Source organism: Cyprinodon variegatus, unplaced genomic scaffold, assembly GCF_000732505.1.
Source record: "Cyprinodon variegatus isolate N-32 unplaced genomic scaffold, C_variegatus-1.0 Scaffold493, whole genome shotgun sequence".
Lineage (NCBI taxonomy): Eukaryota > Metazoa > Chordata > Actinopteri > Cyprinodontiformes > Cyprinodontidae > Cyprinodon > Cyprinodon variegatus.
In genome coordinates, this window is record NW_015150946.1 from 413062 (window position 1) to 436850 (window position 23789).

A 23789-nucleotide genomic window follows, 5' to 3' on the forward strand; every position below is an offset into this window, starting at 1 on the left:
TATTTTTTGAAAAAGTTTTACTCTTTGTTCTGCATCTGTCTCCACATCCCAGCAAACACTAAGGATCACGTTGTTCACCGTGCACACAAATCAAAAGAATATACATACACACACACACACACACACAGTGGCAGACCCCTGCGTCCGTCACAAAAACTCTGTGGTTCGCCTTGTTCAGCCAAGCAAGACAAATCCCACTTAGGACAAACCAGCGTGTCTTTGGAAGAAAGACAGAAAGGAGGGATTGGGAGGAGGAGAGAAACAGTCTTCCTCCCCACCTTTTCATCTCTTCTCTTCCATTTCGGTGGACAAACGACAATGAGAGCCAAGGATCAAACAGCAGAAGGGAGGAAAAGTTATTTCAAAAGACGGTGCACATATGAAAGGATGCGTTAATACGAAGCCGTGGCAGTATATCTTTCTCCTCATACTTTCTTCTATTGCCCCAACGGGGCCGTCAGCAGAAACACAAGCTCTCCAGACCCTCACCTTTGACCTCTGACACACACAAACCTGGGCTCACTGTCTCTCACACAAATCAAACAGAGCATTCATGCATATACACAAACAGCATCTCTGTCCTGTAAACAGCTTAAACAAAGCTGTGCTGGAGATAAGCAGCCTGCACCCAAACAGGCTAGCCAACCTTTTCTGAGTTAAGTGTTTTTTCTCATTTAAAAATATGTAGATTCTTGCAAACATGGCATGAGATGGACTTTCATTGTCATATTTCAATAATGTCTACGTCCACTTTGTTGCATCTGTCCATGTTTATCTCTGCATTCATGTGCGTCTGTGTGTTAAAAGGCTGGAATGTGCCTTGACCTGTGCGACCCAGCTAAACTCCAAGGGCGTTAGCAGTGGTACCATTTGCAGGCTCCCAATAAATAACCTACACACACACACTCACAGAAACACTGCTTGGGAAGGCCACATCAACTTTGACACACATTCCTAACAGACATACAGATATAGTATGTGGGTAAAAAGAGGAAAACCACATTTCCCCCCATTGAAGTTCCTACAGCAGAACAAAAACTGAGGGTATTTATTGTTTGGTCATACCAGCCTCCCAGCTTCGTTGTTGTGCAGGTTCATGAGGATTCGTGCGTTCTCTTTTGACCCGCGTGGGTAATTCTTCTCCCGTTCCTTGGCATCGACAAATTCCCTGGCGAACCTGTAGCCGTAATGCACGTTGTCGCCGCAGCCACCCCACAGCCAGTCACGTGGCAGTTCTCGGGGCCGGGCAGCACGGCTGCAGCCGCAGGTGGAGAGCTCGCCCTCGCGGCATGCCCGGCTGATGGCGTTGACGACCCCGGCGGCGCTGATGGCGTAGGTAAATGCTGTCTCTCTTGAGCCTTATGGATAAGAAAAACACAAGATTTTTGAATGAACTCAATGTTAAATCCAATCCTCACAACACAGTTTAATCTTTTCTGTCGTCTGTCCCATTACCACCACAGACTTATCTTATTGCCATTTTATCATTTAGTGTACATGCTCAGTATTTTTTATTTATTTGGCACAGGGGTGGCAGCATTATCCTGAGGGGATGATTTATATGTGGAAATAAGATAATGTGGGAAAAGCTGAGGGGTGGGATTCGCATTCACAAAACACGTTTATCAAATACTCTTCAATCATCTAGTGCAAAATGACTGGCATATACGTCCACACTTACAACAGGGTAACACTAGAATATAGCTGGGAAATAAGGCTCTAACATTGCTGCAGATTTAACTTGTTCTACATGTGCACATGTACAAATACAAATGCAATTCTTTAATCTGTCTTCTTGGTTTACCTGGTCAGGCCTGGATATTGATCATTTTATTTAAGAGGTGATTTCCAGTTATTTAATGCACCTTGTATTAATCTCAATTTGAAAAGCACAACAAAATAAACAACATTTTTAAAAATGCATCTGATAAACTCATAACCCTTAAATTAACAGTAGATGTTTGGTTATAGAAAACCTAGAAAATAACAGATTAGGAGGAGAATATGTAAATTGATTTGAAGTCCACCAGTTAAAAGACTTTAATTTACAGTCAGAAAAATCATTCCGCTGTGCTTTTATTCAATAAGCTGAGAAGAATATAATTCAGAGACCTTACAAGTCCTAAAAGTAAAAAGCATCAACATATAAACAAATTATTATTTTTGATAGAAAACTTGGTGTGATCTAAGCATTTTTTGAATAATATCTGTAATGTTGAAATTGTACCTAAAAATCTTCATTTAAATCCAATTGTTTGAGGCAAACTGGACAATCTGGGACCAAATGGCTGCTGAAGATGGATATAATTCATTATGCTTCTTGCCAAGCCTCATAATTTACATATTTTTCCAGATTCCTTCAGTTTGGGCCAGTACTTCTCAGCATTAATACTTTGATATAACAAAATAATGTAACTAATACATAGTTTAAGAAAAAGGAAAATGTTTGGTGATTTTTAAACAGTTTTTTTGTGTGTTCTGACTGCTCCAGCAGCTCAAAGCCTTAGTTTCCCTGTATACCATTAAATATGATTTTCAGATGAAAATCATATCCATCAAGATCTATTACCCTATATCCTAAAAAAAGGAAAATGTCATTAAAGCATTGCGGTTTTGTGATGCACTTCCAAGTAAAAAGGATGTTTACAGCACTTTAATTCTCCTGCTACTGAAAAAAGGAGATACACATTTCAACCCTGGACGACACTGCAAAAAATTTGAAATCTGAGTAAATTATTCTTAAAATAAGTGCATTTTTCTTTAACTGAGCAGGAAAGTGAGAAACTTTGCCAATGAAACAAGACAGTTTACATTTAAAATAAGAATAAACTGGAGTCTCTTATTTCTCTCATTATGCACAATGTCTATTATGGATAATATCTATATATCTTATTGTAAGGGTAAAAAATCTCATAACAATAGAAGATCATCTCTTTTACCTACTCAAATTAAGGGTAAAAACACTTTTTCATCCAAACTCACCTTATGGGAAAGCCTAGATGCAGTATTTGCTGACGGGAAAACATCCAGCAATAAATCTCCTTGTCAATCCACATAGTTCTTTGTTTTGGATGCTAAAGAAGATGCCACTAGGGTCAAAAAAGATAATCTGTCTGTAGTAAACAGGCCCATCTTACACCCTAATGGCAGCCCAGCTATCACCCCACTAAGCAAAGGCTTAAACAGAACCATATCACCAGCAGACCCAGATGGTAGCTTGGACACCATCAGGTCACCTATGTCTCAAAGAGAAGGTCGGCAACCATCATGATTTGTTCCAACCATCACAAAATCTAAATATAAACGTTAAAACTAACAACTGCCTGAAACTTAACTGACCAACAATAACATCCTGAGGAGGAAATAAAAGATGGCTGCCGATTGCCACATAATCAGAAAAAAAAAATCGTTGGCATCTCCACACTATAAATCATGCTACGGTTATCTGGTATAATAATTCTAAAGGTCATTAAAATATAATAAGTTCTATTTCTTGGGGAGTTTAAGTTCAACATTTGCTGACAAATGGCAATTTTTTATTGGAACTTGTTTGGACGTCAACATCAATGATTGATGTCCCCATGAGCCATTTATCAACAAGATGGATGACTGAAAAGGAGGAGGAACGATCAGTTATGAAGAGAAAACATCAAGCGATTTGGACAAGGACGTCCCTGATCAAGATGAATGCTTGGTATATGAACACAACTTTTCATCATGGTGTAATAACATAACTACACTTTCTTGAAAATGATGTGATGTGTGACCCTTCACCTTTCATCATCCGTGATTAGGAGAAATATGCAGAAGTTGTCAGGTAAAACTGTATACCTTTTATTAAGTATTTTGTGGATAGATTGGATATCATCATATCTGACTGCACATAGAGCAGCTGTGATCATCAACCATCAAGTTTAGGTATATTCTGGGTTCAGATTTGCAGTCATTGTTCTTTTAAAGCGTGGGTTATTTTTCTAAACCTCTAACTCTGCTATAAGCTGCTCAGCTGCGTAATAATTCACCCATCTTCTGTGCTCCCTGAGCCATTTGTGCTGTATTTTCTATCAAATTTTAGAGTTTTACAGATAAACTCCATTACCTACTGTAACAGGCCAACTTCTGAGGACAACTGATATTTGATCCCCACCAATAATTTCTGCTTTTTCCCCCTTTCCGCCGATTTACATTAGCCAACAGTAACTGGGGTTGGGTGCAGCTAACCGTGTTCAGAGCGTTTTCAGTCCGTGTTTTTATCTCGCTTTCCCGCTGCTCTCGAGTCCCACCTCTCGGTGAAACATCATGGGATCTGTCGTTTTGGGACATACCGGTAATATTGGTGTCGCAATTTTCTGCGTACAGAGTAGCTACGAGGATGAGAAGAGATACCGGGTATGGCAAGCCGTTTAAACATAAATATGCAGCAGCTCTCAGTGAATTTTTCACCGACAGATACTCCGATATATGTTTACCGGTAAGTAAAAGTTAGGAGACTGGTTGGTTAAAAAAAATTGAGATGCCACCGAAAAATCCGTTAGTTACACATACAGACCTTTTAAGCTAAAAATGGCAGCAGATGTACATTTATATGAGTTAAAAAAGCTGGGCTTCTCAGGAACATACTCAGAGTTACAGATTAAAATTAACACATATCTGTTGTTTTCTTCTAGAGATCCTGAAAATGATTTTGTCAGGCATCATTATATTGGTAGACAGGTTCATAAATCTGTTTTTAAGCAGAGAAGAGACACAATTAGGGACAGCTGCAGATTTAAGGGTGAAACAGATTTACTGGGATGTGCAACATGCAATAAAATATATCTCCAAGTTTACAAGAAAAAATATGCAACGCTATAATAAAATTCAACATATAATTTTGTCTTTTGTAGTTCAACGAGACTCAGAAATAGCTGCAACCCAGAGAGAGTCAGACTCACAGGACACAGACTGAAAATTAAAGTATAAGAAACCTACAAGAATTAAAGCACAAAATACAAACCAGTGTATAAATGATTTTTGAAATATAAAGGTTCAATATATAGACTGACTGTCAATGACACATGGGACAAATTTCTAAATTTGATTTTGCTGCTTGTGAATAATCACTGATGCAGTCATACATGATAATCACTGATGCAGCTTAAAGGAAAGCCATGCATGGATGGATTGATGGAAGTGAAGCTGTGTCCATACTAGGGATGCAGGATATATTGATGTTGGCATCGGTATCGGCTGTTATTTGTCATTATTTATACATTAATGTTTTTGAGCCCTTTATAAAATAATGCACGAAAGGCTGGCATCTGTTTATAACTATAAATACCACAAATGTATTGTGGTTCTCTTGTGTTCTCAACAATAGTGAAGCATTCAATATACATGTGTTTGAGCTCATTTTTGGAAAATATAAACCCTATTGAAAGCGTTCGGATTGAGTAGGTGTAGGTCCATCAGCCACCACCGTTAGGGCGTCCCCACCAGCTTTTATCGTAAAGTTACAGCCTTCATGCCATTGCATTCCCGCAAAAATTAATTCTTTACTTATTTATAATTTATCTTTAAATTATTTATATATGAAAAACAGTTTGAATATAAATATCATGAATCCTTATTGCCTGTTTTGTAGTTTTCGTTTTTTTTATTTAAGGTGCATAAAGACTGAAAGATATGAGAAAATCTTCTGCTGTCTTTAAAAAAGGTCACGGCAGACAACACACTACTTATAACCAACTTTGAGTAAAAGGTAACAATATTAAACTTACAATGAAATATTTATACTTCATATTTATAACCAATTATAATTTGTAATTTCATCGTCTCATTTTTACACTGAAAAAAAGAGGGGCTCCACACTAGACAATTAATTATGAAACAAAAAACATGTTTGGAATACAACAAAGATCTATGTGTACTTGTGGCGCCCCAAAACTTATGTCGCCTATCATGGTGCGCCTTTATGCTTCTACTATAATAAGCATCTATTTGGCAGTACTTTAACTGCTCTGTTAATGTAACTATTTAGTGTTTTGTAAGACTTTATAACCATCACAGATCCCAACAACCTCAATAAGTTTTTACATTCATGCTGATTTTGCACAGTTTCTACATTAGTTAATTAAAATAACATGCTGCTCTCATTTTGCATATCTCTGATGTTGCTGCTATTTTCAGATATCCATGACTGTAAAAATGTCCATAGCGGATATTGGTTATTTATTGTCCAGATGCACAGTTTTATATTGTTAAAACACTTTACAGTGCAGTATTTTATTGTTTATCTTTCAACTTTTCACTATTATCTTATTCTTAAACATTTTTCTAAGGTCCACATTTGTGTGACATTTTTTTAAAATCTTTTTGCTGCTGTAAACAACAGAATTTCCCCATTGTGGGGGAAAAAAGGATTTTCTATTCTAATATTATTATTTAGTCAGTTTACTTGAAAGCAGGTCAGTAGTGAGCTATTTTTATAGATCACCTATGGCCCCACGGTGCGCTTTTATAACGCAGCAGACTGGAATAAACACCAGCCAGCCAGACAGCCAGGTATGCATGAAACAAACCGAGGCGTGTGAGCCTTTTTTTATTATTCGCTGCACTTTTAAAGAAACAGTTTCCCCCGTCAGGTTTATGGGACTGTGGAGAGTCGACTTCAAATAGCAGGTCCGGATCTGCCGGCTCGATGTCAGCTCATCAGCGCATTTCAAAAGAAGAGCCGCGGGACAATGGGCTGCCCTCACACCTCCGTCTAAACCTGGAGGACAGACCACCGTCAATCCGGAGGGAGAGAGAGGCGCAGCTCTGACTGACTGAGCGCCTGCAGCGGATTTCACACCTACTTGTTGATTAGACCATCCCGTCATCGCCACCTCGGAATTCAGACGCGCTGGATGCGGATCCAGGACCGAAACTTACTGATTACTAAAGAAACGCTTTCATTACGCGCGTCTTTACGCGCGCGCTGCGCTGATCATGCGCTCGCGCCAAAGTTAAACGATGAAATGAAAGTTACATTTCAACTTTGTTGGCCTACTAGACATTTATTTATTATTATTTTTTTATTGCTCTGGTATGATGGAAGGTGTAAACATTTGGTCTATTTGTGCTCAATCCTATCATTTGTGGCCTTTCCTCAATGGTTTTGTTGCTATAACATTTTTATGTATTCTTTATACATTTTCTATCGGCAAAAAAAAAACCAAAAAAAACAGGCAAACAAAAACTACTCGCTGTAATTTGATGGATTAAAACAAGTTTGGAATAAATGCTTGTTAGGTTTGATGAAGTCTAGGGTTTCAATGGCATACAAAACCATCCAAAAGTTGTGTTAATATTTCAATGTTCACCTTTAAAGACCATTTTCCTGAGTAAAATAATTTGTGCACAAAATAATGCACAAAAAAGACTTATCTAAATATAGATTTTGGAATGGCATTTAAATAAAAAAATAAAAAACCAACACTAATAAATAAGACAAATATATTGGAAATGACTGGATTCTCTATGACCAATATTCCTTTTATTTATTGCAAGCTTGTTCATAAAGTGGCCCTTTCCCCTCACATTCCCTGCATATCTTCAACTTTCTATCGAAAGAATGAAGTTGGCATAAGATTCTCACTGCATGCAACACTATTGGAGTTCCATGGCATTATAGAAGGTTATTTAAGAAAATTATATAAGCTATATTCTTTAAAATTGAGAAGGGCAGCTCTGCCAAGCTCTATGTGTTATACTGCTTGTTAATTGTTCAGATTACTTTCTGTTGAATCTTCTTTGAAAGGAATACATTGTGGGAATTTTAAAGTTTCAAAACTACATCACTTCCCCAATGTGTGTCAACATTGGGGAAATGGTGCAGTTTTGAAACTTTAAAATTCTGGTACTCTGCAGTAGATATCTAGAAAAAATTAAGCATTAAAAAAAATATATTTATGTTTTGGCTTTTTAAAAAAGAAACAAATGCATTTATATTTAACTTCTTCAAAACACCAGTCAAACATGTCTGTTGCTTTGAAATTTCCCACTCACACAACATGAGAACTCACCAATGTGCATGACCCGCCCAAACACAGATGTGTTGTCCACAGTGCTGCAGTTCCACCTCCTCTGCCTGAACTGGTACTGGCACTCTTTGATGCCCGTTCTCGCTCCATCCCCGATGAAGCTCATATGATCTTGGTACAGCTGGCACAGCTTCCTCTGACTCTGCAGGGCCACACAGAAACAACGACAAAGATTAGCAGAGATTAGCTGCTTAATGGCTCGACGCTTTGAGTGGTCCCAGTGGGGAGATTCCCATGGTCTGGGGACATTTACCTGCGAAAGGCCAGAGAGCTGACTGCAGAGAGGCTGAGCGCCAATGATGTACATCTCAGGTCGCTGGATTGGGGTCAGACCTAGAGACCTGAGAGATGCAGAGGATATTACATTTAAATCTGATTAAATAGGGAATCCAGTCAATCTATCTGTGCAACAGAGCACAGAAGTCAGACCCTGGTTTTATAGGGACAAGTGGGCTATAAAACAAAAATAAATAGACTCCTGTGGAGAACATCTCTACCGCCTCTATCTTTATGGCTCCTTAGATCCCTTAGCCCCTCCCCAGAAAAAAAAGCTCTTGGCCCCTCAGTAAATGAAACAAACTACCAAGCTTTCATATTGTTTCCAGATTCAGCAGCTCATGCATGTCAGTGATGTTCTGCATCACAGAGACACAAACGTCCATCCAATCCAATGCTGTGCAGGACAGGAGCAAGTGTTGATAATTTAGCGTGTTGAGGGCACGGGCTTTGCCATTTGGGGGACAGCCAGGATAAATATTGTGACAGAGCCTTCACATTTGTCCCATCAAAGCCAGCACCCAACAACAAGAGGGGGGAAAAAAACCTTAAAGAACAAAAACAAATGGATCTGGAAAACAAATGGATTTGGAACATGTTGTGATGATGCGCAATGTATGCGTAAAACAAACAATGGTTAATTGGCGTTTAAAACATTTTTCAAATTATATGTCAGAGATCAGTCGCTCACCACCATGAGTTTGCCTCCACCATCCGAAGCTGGGAGCTGCAGGCGAGGAGGACCGCCAGCTGGAGCAGATGTGGGGCGGCTCCGGTTCGTCTCCTCAGGACGGGGCTGTTGTCCATAATTGCCCGCCGCGGCAGCGCGGAGCAGCCAGTGCGGGGCAAAGTGCTCTGCTGAGACATGGGCGAAAGGATTCACCACGCGTCCTGATTAGTTTCCAAAGAGGGGAGCTAAATGGAAACTCTGCAGGTCCGGATCCAGCTCAGCAAACTCAGATATGAACAAAGTTTTCCTTTTATAACCAAACTCCTCCTGCATTAAATTATCCTTATTTTCAATAAAAGTGTATCCCAGGGTGTCAAGCAATCGGATTCCAGTCTGAAGTCACACTGAGGAAAACAAAACATCCAGAAATCCACCTTCCTCCCTTTTACGCAGATCAAAACATTGTGCGTAAAACGGTTCACAGATTATTCCAGTTTTGCGTAAAGCTTCTCTTCTTCGCGGACAGATGAAACAAGCCACATAGTGACATGTAGATTTCTGTTGTCTCGTTTAGACAATGAAATATAAATATACTTATTGACAATAATATCGAAACCTGGACCAAAGCAGCGGAGTGACTAATTCTTGTCCCGCTGCAGCTGCTTTAAAACCATCTCTCCTATTTCTTGTTTAAGTTTACACTCCTCCTCTTTTTCGCACCCAGCTTTCAGGTCGGAACCGCCTCCCCCCTTCTGTCACCACGTGAGGAGATCAGATGAACAACTGGTAAGAAGCCCTCACCTCACATTAGGCATCACATCTATCAAATGTCTACTACAGAATCCATATTACCCAATTTTGGTCCGCATACATAGAACAAATTTGAATAATCAGGATATTTTCCAGAACAAATAATTGAAAGGGAAAATGTATTTCAGATATTAACAAATGTAAAATGTTTGTCATATTAGTTTATCCTCATTAGCAGCTATTGTAATGTTCCTCCAGACAGTGGTAGCATACTCAGATGTCTCCTTGCTCCTTTTCATAGTTAATGCACTGGAAAAAATCAAAATCTAGATGGGTTATTTTTTCTTAAAATAAGTGCATTTGTTCTTGGATTGAGGAGGTAAAAGAGACATTTTGCCGATGGAACAAGACAATTTACACTTAAAATAAGAACACACAATTTGCATTGTCTTATTTCAAGTGCATATTATCTAATTATCTTATTTTAAGAGTAAAAATACTCATTCCATTGGAAAACCATCTCATTTACCTGCTCAAATTAAAGGGGAACGGCATTTTTTTTTAATATTGGGCCCTTGATTTTATGTTAATACATCATGTTCTACTCACCCATATGAGTTTTGTGTCAGTTGGAGCTGTTCTGAAGATATTCGGTTTTGTTATATCCAAGTAATGTCTTCCTTTTGGCAACGACTTGAAGGCACAAACTAAACCGTTCATAATTTATTCTTTAATGTACGCCAGCATTCATAACATGTAGGCGAATCACTGTCCCCCAGACATCTGTGGTTATTTTTAAAAAAAAACAAAGCGGAGTGTGTATGATGTCATCCCCGCACCGGACTGGAGATGTGACAGGCAGCCTGGGCCACAGGCGGCTACGCTGTACCCCTTCTATTCATTCGGCTAGCTAATCTGAATCGTTAAATTTCATTTCAAGAGCGAGATCATCTGTGGTAGTAGCACTAGACATCTTCCAGGCATGTGAGTAAAACTAGCAGCAGTTCAGCGGACAGGAAGAATGAACAGTAGCCGGCACACACGGATGACGTCATACACGCACCGGTTTGTTTTTTAAATATAAAAAATATAACTGCGGATGTCTGGGGGACAGTGATTCACCTACATGTTATGAATGCTGGCGTACCATAAAGAATAAATTATGAACAGTTTAGTTTGTGCTTTGAACTCGTTGCCCATACGAAGAAGTTACTTGGATATACCTAACGGAATATCTTCAGAACCGTTCCAAATGACACAAAACTCATATGGGTGAGTAGAACATGATGTAATAACGTAAAATCAAGGGGCCAATGTAAAAAAACCGGTGTTCCCCTTTAAGTGTAAATACACTGGATTTAAGAAAATTTTACTTATTTCAAGATCGTTTTTTTTTTTCCAGTGTGGTGACATCTAAAACGTTTCAGAGCAAAGATCACAGAACACAAATGAATGCCAGACACTTGAATACTCATTTGATGACTCATTTACTGGAGTGCAGAATAATAATTTTAACTCTAATTTAAACTTTAATATTTTGCAGAGCTTTAATAAAGGCACATTTTCTCTTTAACATAATATAGTTTTAACATCAAAGGAAATATATACATGAGTTTAAAACTAACACCTTAGTATTTTTAATTAGAAATACAATCGGAAAAGTGTTGGGAACACATACGTATTTAGGTCCCTTTAATCTGATGCAGGGCCATGTTGAGTGGTTAATTTCACACTTTATAATTATGCACATTTTTCCATTTGATTGATTGCATAAAATCCAGAAGAAATACTTTTCAGTTAACAGCTGTAGCAGAACAACATGTAAAAAAATGTTCAAGGTGCAGGAAGATTTTTTTCAGGCACTTAAGATAATAGAGGGTGGCCTAAGGTGCTTGAAATGCAGTCGCTGATCAAAAAATGTATATTGATCCCAAATGGAATAAATAATGCAGCATAATCAGTGATTAATTAGATCAATCATCCATCCATCCGTCCATCCATGGGGGTAGAATCTTATTGCTTAACTTCACCCAGCCTTTGTAGAAAGTTCACGTGGGTCAGATTCCTTTTATTAGCTGAAGTGAATAATTTGTTTGAGTAAAAGGGCGAGTGCCTCAAAAATCTCCTAATCCTTTCCTTCTTTGGAGTTTGAAATAAAAAGACACACACATTCATACACACACAGTTAATAATAGGGACATATTACCCTGCACATTCACAGACAGACGGTGAGGAAAAAAAAAAGAATGTGTGTTGAAGCGAGCTCTTCAATTCATAACCGGGTCTATAAGACAAACTGCAGGCGGGTCGGTGGGTGGTGAACCTGCAGAGCGGCTCTTTGATCCGACTCAGTGCTTCTCTATAAAGGCTGCCTCCATTGGCCAAAGGAGGACTTGAATGGGAGGCCCCTAAAATCTAGAGAAACTGATCAAACCTTCATAAAGCGCCGTTGGTAATGAGCTCCTCTGGGGTGTTTTACTCAGAAAGGAACAAACAGCACTTTACAAATGGCCATATATTTTATCCTCTTTTGTTGTGTTGTTGGAAACCAAAAAAATAGTCTGCCCTAAATGTTTTTCTACTAACTTGTTAACACCGTTTTGGGTTTATATAGGCCTATTACATTAGTAAAACATAAAATAATAAACAGTGTATTGTGGTGTCACCAGTCTGTCTTCCATTACACTGAAACAGGTTTAAACACATTTAGAGTAATGTTGGTGATGAGCTTATTTTCTTGTCTTGATGCATTCCCGTCGCAGAATGAGAGGGAAAAGGAAATGGCTCCCATGATGGCACCAATTCCATCAGGGAAAAGATTAATGATAACCTGAGTTTGTTCCAAACTTTCAGAAATAACTCAGAAGGAATCTGTAGAAAATACTTGCATTTTTAATCTTACTGATAAATAATAATTTACTAATAATTGTTGAATTTCATAGCAGCCTGTTATTTAAAACACATTAATTTTGAAAAGCATGTATTTGACCCATGCTCTCTGAAATGTGGATGATTGCATTAGAGTTACATGTTCACCACCTGGATCTGATATTTTAGGGCATTTATCCCTTTATTTAGAGCTAAGGACATTATTTAAATTACATGTGAAAAGATTAACTATTATCAGGAGGCTAATTGCTGCTTGTAAAGCTGTGGGTTTAACACAAATTTAAGTGCATTTTTCAATAATCATATATGAGCTCAGAGCAAATCATTATTGTTGATTGGAAGGACACTTCATCATCATCTGAAAAGCATTGCAAATATATGGCATGCGATATTCAATCTCCTTCACTCTACCCTAAATAGAATCTACTAATAACACTTAATATCTTCTTTAGCCGATTCATTGTTTGATGAGTTTGAATTAACATCAAACTTTCCAAATCAAAATGGCAGGCCAGGCAAAAAGTGCCTTCATCAGGAAAGTAATCAAGAGGTGAATCATAACTTTAGAGGAATTGTAGAGACACCGGTCTTACGTGGGAAACAAGAATCACATGAAATAACACATTCTGGCCAGATAAGACACACCACCACTTTTTGTTCTACACTTGAAGATCTATGTTAAATGTACCTCAGGCATAAATCGGTCCTTTAGGGCCTCTGTCCTACAGGCTTTAGAGGTTTCTCAGCTTCAGCTCAGCTGATTATGATGACTGCAGTTCAGCAAAGGCCTGTTAAAAAGTTATAAACGGAGGGCAGCTGTGCTGAAGCAGGGAAACCTCAGAAACCTGCAGGACAGCGGCCTTCGAGAACCGACTTTGGGCATGCCTTCTCTACCTGGACCAAACTAGCCTCACTGTGAAACATGGTGGCAGCATCATCACTCACTGGAACTGATTACAAAAGCAGGTTACACTTTTCAGGTTTTATTTGTAAAAAGAAAATTTTAAATCATTTTCCTTCAGAACCTGTTATGAACCGCTTGGTGTTTTTGAATTACATTAAATCCCTGTGAAATATATCTAGACTGAAGAGAAATTATAAAGGAGACAACGTCCAAAAATACACTTGAAGTAATCCTACATTATAATAAGGAAAAGAAAGGGCCATCTACTGCTACTTTCTTTAACAAGTTCTGCTTCCTTTTCATCTACTTTAGGCTCAAAATTCACAAAACAAAATTTTATTAGTAACTTTTTAAAGTAAGATGGATTCAATCATCAAATATGAACATAAAGAGCTAGCAATAAAGGATTTAATTTGAACACTACCTGCGATGTTCCTGTTAAGACACTAAGAGGAGCAGTTGAGCTGCAGAAATTATTTCAACTGAGGAATTGAGGGTAAAGAGAGGCAGGGTGGGGTGAGGGCACAGAGGTGCAACATGGGCAAAGTTGGAAAGAAATGGGAGGAGAGAAAGCAGAGGGTGAGAGAGGGAGGGAGTGTCAATGTAAAGGATCCAAAGCAGCAGAAAGGGGTGGAAGTAGTAGAAAGGACGGCACATCCCTGGAGGATATGAGCAATAGGCCTGCAACAGGGAGCAATGTCTGAGAAAGTCGGCAGCTACTCTCTGGATTAACACCAGCTTCACTTTTTATTGCCTCCAATACCAGACTGGAGCAGCAGAAGTGGCCCACTTGCCCCCTGCAGGGAAACCAGCTGCAGACGGCTAACTGGTGACCCGAGGGAGCTGATGGTGCCAGAAAGCAAAGTATTAATTCTGGGAAGTGAATGTTGCTTTAAAATTGAGAGTGGTTCCACAATAGTTAAGGTGAAAGTTTTGTTAGAGGAGGCATATAGTGTAAAGTTATAACTGATCAGGTTTTTTTTTTAGATAATTGTACAATAAAAAGCTGAAGTAATAAGATTGAGCACTTTTATCAATTTTCTTTAAATTGTAGCCGTTTGTGACCTTTTTTGAAAAGGTCAATGAGTTTAAAAGACCTCTACATCTCCTGAGTAATTCTGGGTTGTGCATTGGAATAAATTGCTCAAACTGTACAAGTGTTATTTCTTTCAACTCTAAGAATGCAACCATTTTTGAAGGCTAAAGTAGCAAAAATGCCATTTCAATAATTTAGTCAATTAAGTGGCTAGGCTTACCAAAAGGAAGAAGATGCACAAGGATAACCGCTTTGTTACAGTATTCTTATGCAAAAAATGTAGTTTTAAAAATCATAGATTAAATACACTTTATATCCATTCTAACCAAGTTTTGAGCTGTTTTTGTAAAAACAAATGTGTTAAAAATGCATCTCTAGGTCTGTCAAACTGGTAGAGATGTACTGTAGTTCAGTTTCTTGCATTTACAGTTTTCTTTAATGTGTTACTAGTGGCTTGTTGTAGTATTTTGGTCATATGTCCCTTTCTTTACCATGTTCCTGTTTCTTACTGTTCAAAGACTGATTCTGAATCGAAGAAAAACTGCAGCCTGCTCATGCTTCTAGTTCTGGATATTAATGCAGACAATGCAGTAAAATTGACGACGCTTGTAGAATTGGGACGACAGCCTTGTGTAAAAAAACTACAAAAAGCAGAAGTTACTCAATTAAAGATAACTACTGAAGTTCTACATTATGAAACCTAAAACATATGGAGTTGCATACGTCTCACTGAGTGAATGTGAATAAATTATTTTTTTATTTTTTTTAAACTCCATGAGATGGGCTGTGCCTACAATTTATATCACTCAAAGCATTATAGGAAACCATACAGCTCCTATGTAGCCGATAGGAACATTGGAAGGTCCCTGTCCAAACAGGGCTACCAGTAAGACCCAAACTATTAATAGGAAGTATCCTGCTTCCTCTTCCTAGCTCCTGTCTTACTGCCAGCCCTGTTCAGACAGCACTTATCATGGCGACTTCCACTTTGGCTTAATTCTCCCTACCATTTCATGCTAGAGTCTCCTGTTGGTTGAAATCTCTTATATTGTGTTCTGTTGGGGCAGAGCTTATTCGTTTCTGCTCTGTTTACTTCCCGTTTTGCCTTTTGTTCTTATTGATTTCTCTCTGGTTCTGTCCTTTGCTTACTCTCTCAGCTGCTTCCAATCTGCTCGTTAGTCACAGCTGTTTCTTTTTTCCTCTCATCAGTTCTCCTAAGCATATATTCCCTTTTGGTTTTTTAATCACTGCTGGTTTATCTTGATGATGCCGCTTAGTTTGTCCAGTGTTAATCTTCCCTTCCCTCCTAGGTTAAAATGCTTGGTTTTCGATTAATTACGTTTTATCATCTTTGGGTTCACCTTTTCGGACCTTGCAAACACAAATGTTTGGTATTATAAAAATATCTATTTTTTTCAAACTCTGCCTTTTTTCTGGCTGCTTTTGTGTCATCCACACCACTATCCTTTTTATGGGGGCAGCTGTTTTTGCAGAAGAAGTATTGACTCAGGCTTAGATTATCGATAGTTTAATGATACACATGAGCTGTAGAATGGATAAATCCGGAGCTCAGGTTTATAATGAATCTAATCACCCACTCTTGCTAATATTCAGATACAGTCCATTTTCATATAGGCAGATTTTTCTTGAGCACTTAGAAAAAAATCACTATAATAGAAACGTACAATGATAAATCTCACATAAAATACCTAGACTTGATCACCACTGAAATAAAATATATTGCCGGATGAGCAATGAATGCTCTCTTTGCGACAGGATTCTAGGTAGATCTTCATCCAGGAGTCACACTATTTGATCCAAAGAAATTATCCAGGCTTCCTCAGGGAGAGAAATTAAATAAGTGTCTATTGGAACAAAAGGCCTGAAAAAAACAGACCTTACTCCTCTATTCTGCTATTAAAGCACAAATCATGAGTGTCACCGTTTTAAATGCATTCTACAGACAATAAACACGTGTTCTGCAACAATCTGCCAAATGCAGCTGCCTGCACGGGAATTTATGTCTCAAATCGTCCTCTCTCACACACCCTGTGGGACATGCAGACAAAGTTGGAAGTATCTCTGAAGAAGCTTTAGGCTTTAAATCTTTCTCTGTTTTTCTCTGGACATATGTGGTTACATGCACAACCACACAGCTTGTTTCATTCATCCTCCATCGCTTCTTTCCACCTTGTTTCTCCATATCTTTCTCTCCCACCTTGGTAACACTTGTCCTCCCCTCCATATTCCTCTGTCCATCTCCCTCCTCCTTGTCTCCATCCATCCTTATGTCAGCTGGCAGAAGATGAGTCATGCCTCTAACTGGGAGGCTAAAACTCTCCCTCTTTCCCTCTAAATATATCCCCTCTGTACTTCTCTATGTCTCTTTTTCACACTTCTCTCTGCGTTGTCTCACCATCTGTTTCTCTGCAGCTTTCTGCTTTGTTAAATCGCTCCACTGACTTCCTTTATTTAATACTTCACTTTGTCTGACAGTTTAAAATACAAGTTATTACATATCTTGCAGTTACATTTTTTTAATCTCAATTTCATCATTCTGTTGCATATTCTTAAATATATGTAAAATCAATTAGGCCTTCTATAACGTGGTAGAATTTTAGCCACTGTTTTATATGAAGTAGAATAACTGAAATAAACTCCAACTCTAACAAAAACTAATTGATTTCTATTAATTAAAACAACATCATTGCTAAGATCTCTCTTTAGAATAAAATAATAATAATCTACTTTTTCTGCAAGTTCATTTAGAAGCCACTCTTAATGTGTAATGTTAGATAGTTTTACAACATCTACAAACCCTTTGGAGAGATGAAGTGATTATTTAATATCCTGGTGTTATATCGGGGTTATGTTAGGAAACCTGGTGCCAACTTAAATGTTAAAGATATAGGAGGATTTTTTTCCCCCCCGGGTGGATCATCAAAATAAGAGGTCCTCCTAATTGTCAATCATTTTAGTGATATGTTTACGTAACGCTGTCCTACGTGCTTGTCCTCTGTTAGCTGCCTGGTGAGCTACGGTTTAAGACAGTCTTTGAAGGCCACTTTTCTCACAGCGGTTCATGGAAAATGGCCGAGGGTTGTAAGAGAAAAAGGTGTCTACGAAGTGTATGAGAAGAAGAATAAGGCCTCAGACAAGAGAAACAAGACTAGAGTGTTTATGGGAGATTCTTTTATGCGATGGGGTACACTGAAAGCACAGGTCAGGCTTCCCATCGATGCCTCGGTTGCAAAGTTTCTGTTCGACCGGTGAAGTTTGGCATCTTATTTGGAGAAATCCATTTCACATCACAGCTAGTAAAAGTTATCTACCTCTATATTGTAACTTTCAAGAGAAGATAAGTTTATTTATTTTGTAATTTGCATCATTAGTAGTTATACAAAGGCCACAGATCCTTATTTACCCTGAAAACGCATCCAAATTTCCTCTGTAGAACACACACATAAAAGCATGTCCTGATTTATTTTTTTTAATATACCAGTAGTCTAATTGTGGAGAAACTTTTTATGTAAATACGGGTGAGATGAGATCCATCAGAGCGATCGTCTTATGATCCCACACATCCTCGAGGAGAAATAGCTTCGTGCTCTCACACGAGCTTAATAGGTGTTCCCTCTCTGGAGCGGGTATAGGGTTGTGCATGTGCATTTTTATTTTAAATTCCCGAAAATCCTCCACTATACTTTAAGCTATGTGATCCTGCTAGAAAATGACATAGTGCATCATATGCTGCTCTATCTAAGAAATAGGGCTCTCAGCTAGAAAGAGGTGAGCTCGCCTCCAAATTGTGCATTCACTGTATGTTGAGAAGCCAACGGGAGATGTGCTGACAGATTACATTTCAACTGAAAATGTAATTCTTATTCTGTCAGTGATAAGTTGTGGTATTGCATCTAACGATGTGGAGGAGGATCAGAGGGAGAGTAAAAAACAAAACAGAAAACTACACAGCTAATAGGGCAAATTACATACATTTACAAATGTGGTATTTGCAATGAAGCAACAACCAAATATTATTCTGTAGAAAGCAGACTGCTCTTAGTATGAAGGGTCAGTGTCACTGAATGTTTGTTCTTTTGCATGTGCAAAATGTGTAACAGATATAATTGTAGTTCTTTTAAGTTCATAGGCAGATAAAACAATAAACAGATAAGATAAGGGCCTGTAGTAGGAGAGAAAGATAAAAAGAAGATAGATAACCATTGTAATGAATTAACTTAAAAGTTTTCAGAAAAAATTATATAAAAAAATAATAATAAAAAAAGAGCTTCAAACAAAATATAGGGGGAAAAAAAATCATTATGTTCCTACAATTTTAGTTGGAAAAAAAAAAGAGATTGTTAATTGTTGTTTAAATAGCCCCTACTTATTTATCCAGGCCGAGAAACAGAATATTTCAGAGAATATTTACTTTGTTTTGTTTTGCACTGGACTGGAAGCTGCGACAGAGACCGATTCCCTAATGGTGCGGCCCAGGGAGAAACATCCACAGCTGGGTCATATTCCCTGATTTCCCCATGCTCTGCAGTTCTGAGCAGCACTGGCCTCCTGATGCCTTCCCGAGAGAAATTAACAAACACTCAGATAAATCTAAACAGACAAATTACAACTCTGTGCCTCACTCAGCTTTTTCCTAATAGTTATTAAAAATAAGGTTACATTTTTTTTCCCCATTGGGTATATATTACTAAGAAGCGTTTTGTGTTAAATTAAGAGAAAGACATAAAAATCTGCAGTTTGGAAATATTAAATGAGGGAATTAAAAGACAAATCTTGACTGGTTTGATCTGATTTGATTCACACTCTTACCTAGGAATGTGAAATAAACTTTGCACTGTGCCAAGTAAAAAAAAATAACTGCATGTATCTCGAAGGATATTAAATATCCTTATTTTTCGGTGCTGAATCCTGCCCCTAGTCACTACCTGTTTTAAATTAACTTTAAAACTATAAAACATTCAAGTTTATTGAACTGCAACAACATAACATTAACATTTCACTGATTTTAGGAGTAAGAAGGCATCATCATGCCAGCTGTCTTGTGTAAATTGCTGCCCTTTTTACTCTCCTTTTCTGTAACCTAACATAAATAGAAAAACTATGGCAGGAACTAAAACACCCAGCAACAAATATGAAGAAAATGATGTAGCAGAAAATCTGTCCTGTGTAATACAGTAATTAAGTTAAAAGGCCAAAAATAAAACCAACATACGACAAAAAAAAAAAAAAGTATTTTACACTGAAGTAAGTCAGTCAGTCATCATTGCAAAATTTAAAACAATTTATCTTGGGAGAACAAAATAAACTTGTCAGGCTTTACTTATTTACTAGTAAAATAGTTCACTGAACTATATCAGACTGAACGAAATCTACTGTAAGAGAAGATTAACATCCTAAAAAGAACAGTCTGTATTTTCCAATAGAATATTTAACACTTGGAGTATGGTACCAACAGAACGAAGAAACATTACAAAATATTATTTAAAAATCGGCTTTGCAAGATTATGTATAATTTTAAATCATTTTCGTCTTTAACAATCTACATGATAGAAATGTGCTTAGTATCATCAACCTGCCAGAGACTGGAGATATTGGCTCAGTTCGAATTTATGTGATGCGTCCTCTGAAGGCCAGATTCGTAGGCCGAATACATCATAGCACGACGTCAAGGTCTGGTCGGATTTCAAGACTCCTCGTTATGCCGTCTACAAACGTGTCCTTTTTGCCCAATTTGAAGGATGGGTCCAGTGTATCCTCCCTATCCTTGGTTATCCCATGATGCATTGCGAGACCAAGCAAGCCAGCTGCTCCATGATCAGAGGAAATGGTACTTGGCTCCGAACAGTGGTGAATATTGGAAGTTCAGTTTAATATAATACAAGTAAGTGAATAGTTCCGTCTGAAATTAATGAAAATAGTTGTTTTAATTGTTATTGAGTCAGATATGTGGCGTTAATGCTTGATTTAGCCAAAAGTTTTTATTTGTGATTGTGTAAATAGGTTTGGCTAATATTCAAGGACATATAAAATATCTATGATATGATTTTTTTTTTTAATTGCTATTTTGCACAATTTGCTTAACTAAGTATTTTTTTGTTGTTGAATATAAGATATTTAGCAGATATATTTTTATACATACATTGTTTAGATTTACTTTTATCTTCATACCCCTTTTATAGAATAGAATACAATATCTTTATTGTCCCACAATGGGGAAATTTACAGCAGCAAATAGATTATTGAAAAAAAATGGTCACACAAATGTGGACCTTAGAAAAATGATCATCTTAATGGTTCATTCCATTCAACTGTCTAGCTCCGCCCAGTTTCATCATGGTCCACCTGTGTCACCTGCTCCAGTCTCTAATTAACTTGCTTGCTCCCAGTCATCAGTGCCAGATAATTTGAGCCTTTGGTGAGAGTTCTCTAGCAGACCTCCTGCCTTCGACCTGGATTTCCCTTCGGTACCTCTTTGGATCTCTGATATTCTGGCCTGGACTTCTGTGAACCTCTTCGACGCAGTCTTTGGCTTCACCTTCTGGAAAGTCCCGCCTTCCTTCGTCGGCTCAGATCTGCTGGTCATCCAGTTCTGCAGAGTCTGGAACTCTCGGGCCGCGTTCGTTGCATGCTGTTGGCAGCCATTCAGCTGGAATTTACTCCTTCCTCAGTCCATGCCCAGAGGAAGGAATGGACTTTCGAGATCAGGTTAGTGACTCAAGCGTTGGTAATCATCCTCCGTCAGATCTACGTGGTCACTAACCTGAGTTTTCCCTCTGCAGATGTTCTTGCCTTAGAGGCCCTAGCGGCTGAACTGCAGATTCAACATTTTTTTTAAAATAAAAGATTGAGAAATCCGCCAGTCTGTTTGGGTCCTTTGTTCGCCTCAACAGTTAAAAAATATTCGGCACTTTAAAGTGCTGTTAATACATGTCTTTAGTCCTTTTTTAAATATATATATATATATATATATATATTATAATAGTCATGTTAATGTGTTTTTTATTTATTTATTTATGCAACCTTTTTATCCAAAATATTTTGTTTTCACTTGTATACAGCTACACAAAAGGAATTAAACCGATGGTAGAGGTGCAGAAACCTCCAATTTTGTTGATTTTGAGGAATGTGAGCCACAATCTGGTAGCAGTGTGGTCAGACGGTACAAACTTTTTTTTGCTAGTGTATTTCCTAAATTTTTATGTTTAATATAGAGAGATTTTCCACTCTTTTTACCCAAGATTGTTTGAAAATGTTCCAATTGTTGTCTAATCCATTGCTATATTATTCCAGTTCAAGCACAAAAATGTTAGAGTGGTGAAAAACATTAAAATATTGAAATGATCAAGATGCCTTTTATTTACTGCTCAATTACTTATGTATTGCATTTATCACATGTCATTAGGAATTAGAGTTAAGAAAATATTTCCACAAGTTATTTTAGACAGATTTCTATAAAAAGCTGCTTTTGGTATCTGAATAACAGCCACGGGCAGAGAACCAAAGCACTGTGAGCACAAGCTAAATTTGGATGTAACCCATCTCTGGTTTGAAATCTTGTTGATGTGGACCGCTGCAGTGAGTAAAGCACTTGCTGGCAGTTTATCAGCCAATGCTGAGTAATATTGTGCTTTATATTTAGGTTGATGTTTCACCTCTTTGTTTAAGCTATATCTTTTAAAAGCTTAGAACTACATTAGGTTAGTCCACCACTTACTCATGAGATATTAGCCTGACAACCTAACCTGAAGATCTGTCAGAATCCAAAATAATAATGAGCAGATTTGGGTTAAATTGTTGGATTATAATGCATCTTGGCAAAGGGGTCTCAGCAACTGCTGATGGTCTCTCCTCATTAAATACGGATCATGCAAAAGTTTTTTTTTTTTAAAAACCTTGAACTTTTTTGACATCTTTTCATATTTCAAATGCTAACTTGTTTTGGGGAAGTGTTTTGCACTAGTCAGGGATAATAGGAAGATGAGCCAGGTGCAATGTTGTGATTTATGCCCACTTTTTCTGTTTTTTGCATGTATGTCATACTTTGATATTTCAAACAATCAGATTTTTTTTTCCATTTTAGATGAAGTATGAAGTAGTATCCAGAGTATGAAAGTGAGTATGATTTTACACATTAGGTGAAAAATATCCAAACAAACCTGTCCTCGTGATAAAGGAAAATGCTTCATAAAACCTAGCAGAAGTTCTCCCCACATTAGGCAAAAGAGGTGACCAAGAACCCAATAATCACTCTTTCAGAGCTCCAGCATTTCTCTGTGGCAGCCCACCTGAAGTTTGCCAAGAGGCTCCTGAAGGACTCTTAGAGCATGAGTCTCATCAACTCTTCATCTGATGAGACAAGAGAAAAAAAAAACATATTTTACCTTGTCACAATGGGGTATTGTTTGTAGTATTTAGAAGAAATGTACAATTTGAATTACCAATTGAAATAAAGCTGGAAGATAATTGAATGTGAGCAAAGTGCAGCAATGTGAATATTTTAAGATACACTGCAAATAGGGAAGACTTTTCATCGTAGCTATAGAATTTTTAAATATGGCCAAGCACCTTTCAAAGAGGTACTTGCTGTTGTTCAAAACACTACTGCATAATCTAGTTTACCAGACAGAGACTTTAACAAAAATAAAAAAAAAAGATGAAACAGCTATTATTTAACCCTAATATGTTGAAAAAAAATTACATTCATTATGTTGCAGGTCATTTTGACCTGCACTGTGTAAATGCATGCAAAATAGTCAAGAAAACAGGTTAAACCAATAACCAATTTATTTTAGATAAAAAGTCCCATCAATAATTAATTTAACTCATGCCATATTAATAAAAAAAATTAAATAAAGACAGTCTGTCTTTTTACAATTTTGACATGTTTGCTTGAGCTGCAGCACAGCCAATCAAAATAACCCATTTTTTAAAAAGAAAAATAGACATATAACCTCCAAGTGTAATTAATTTATTTTGGGGACATAAACTTTAGAGTATGCAGCAAAAAATAAATACAATGTGCCAACATGCAAGAAGAGAATTACAGGAGACCTAACAAATGAGTTGAGTTTTGTAAAGAATGATATACTGTACTTTTCTTATTATATTATTAGTTATTGTTTTCTGCCTTCAGAGAGAAAAACTACACAGTCAGGCCAGCAAACATGCAACAAACCCCAC

General features: G+C 37.6%; 1 protein-coding gene across 5 annotated transcripts in view; it reads right to left on the reverse strand.

The window, feature by feature from the left end:
• LOC107094605 (protein Wnt-5b) overlaps positions 1-23789 on the reverse strand; it is a 95059-nt gene that overhangs the window by 5344 nt on the left and 65926 nt on the right. For 2 of the 5 annotated variants that reach the window (XM_015390329.1, XM_015390327.1), the window contains 4 exons: positions 9031-9194; positions 8317-8404; positions 8046-8205; positions 1066-1358 (listed from right to left, as the gene is read on the reverse strand). In XM_015390329.1, coding sequence (XP_015245815.1) covers positions 1066-1358; positions 8046-8205; positions 8317-8404; positions 9031-9146 — 657 coding nt within the window. In that variant the 5' untranslated portion in view covers positions 9147-9194. Of the gene's footprint in view, positions 1-1065; positions 1359-8045; positions 8206-8316; positions 8405-9030; positions 9662-22894; positions 22956-23789 lie in introns of those variants that run through there. The other 3 variants (XM_015390328.1, XM_015390326.1, XM_015390325.1) reach the window with 3 other exon arrangements.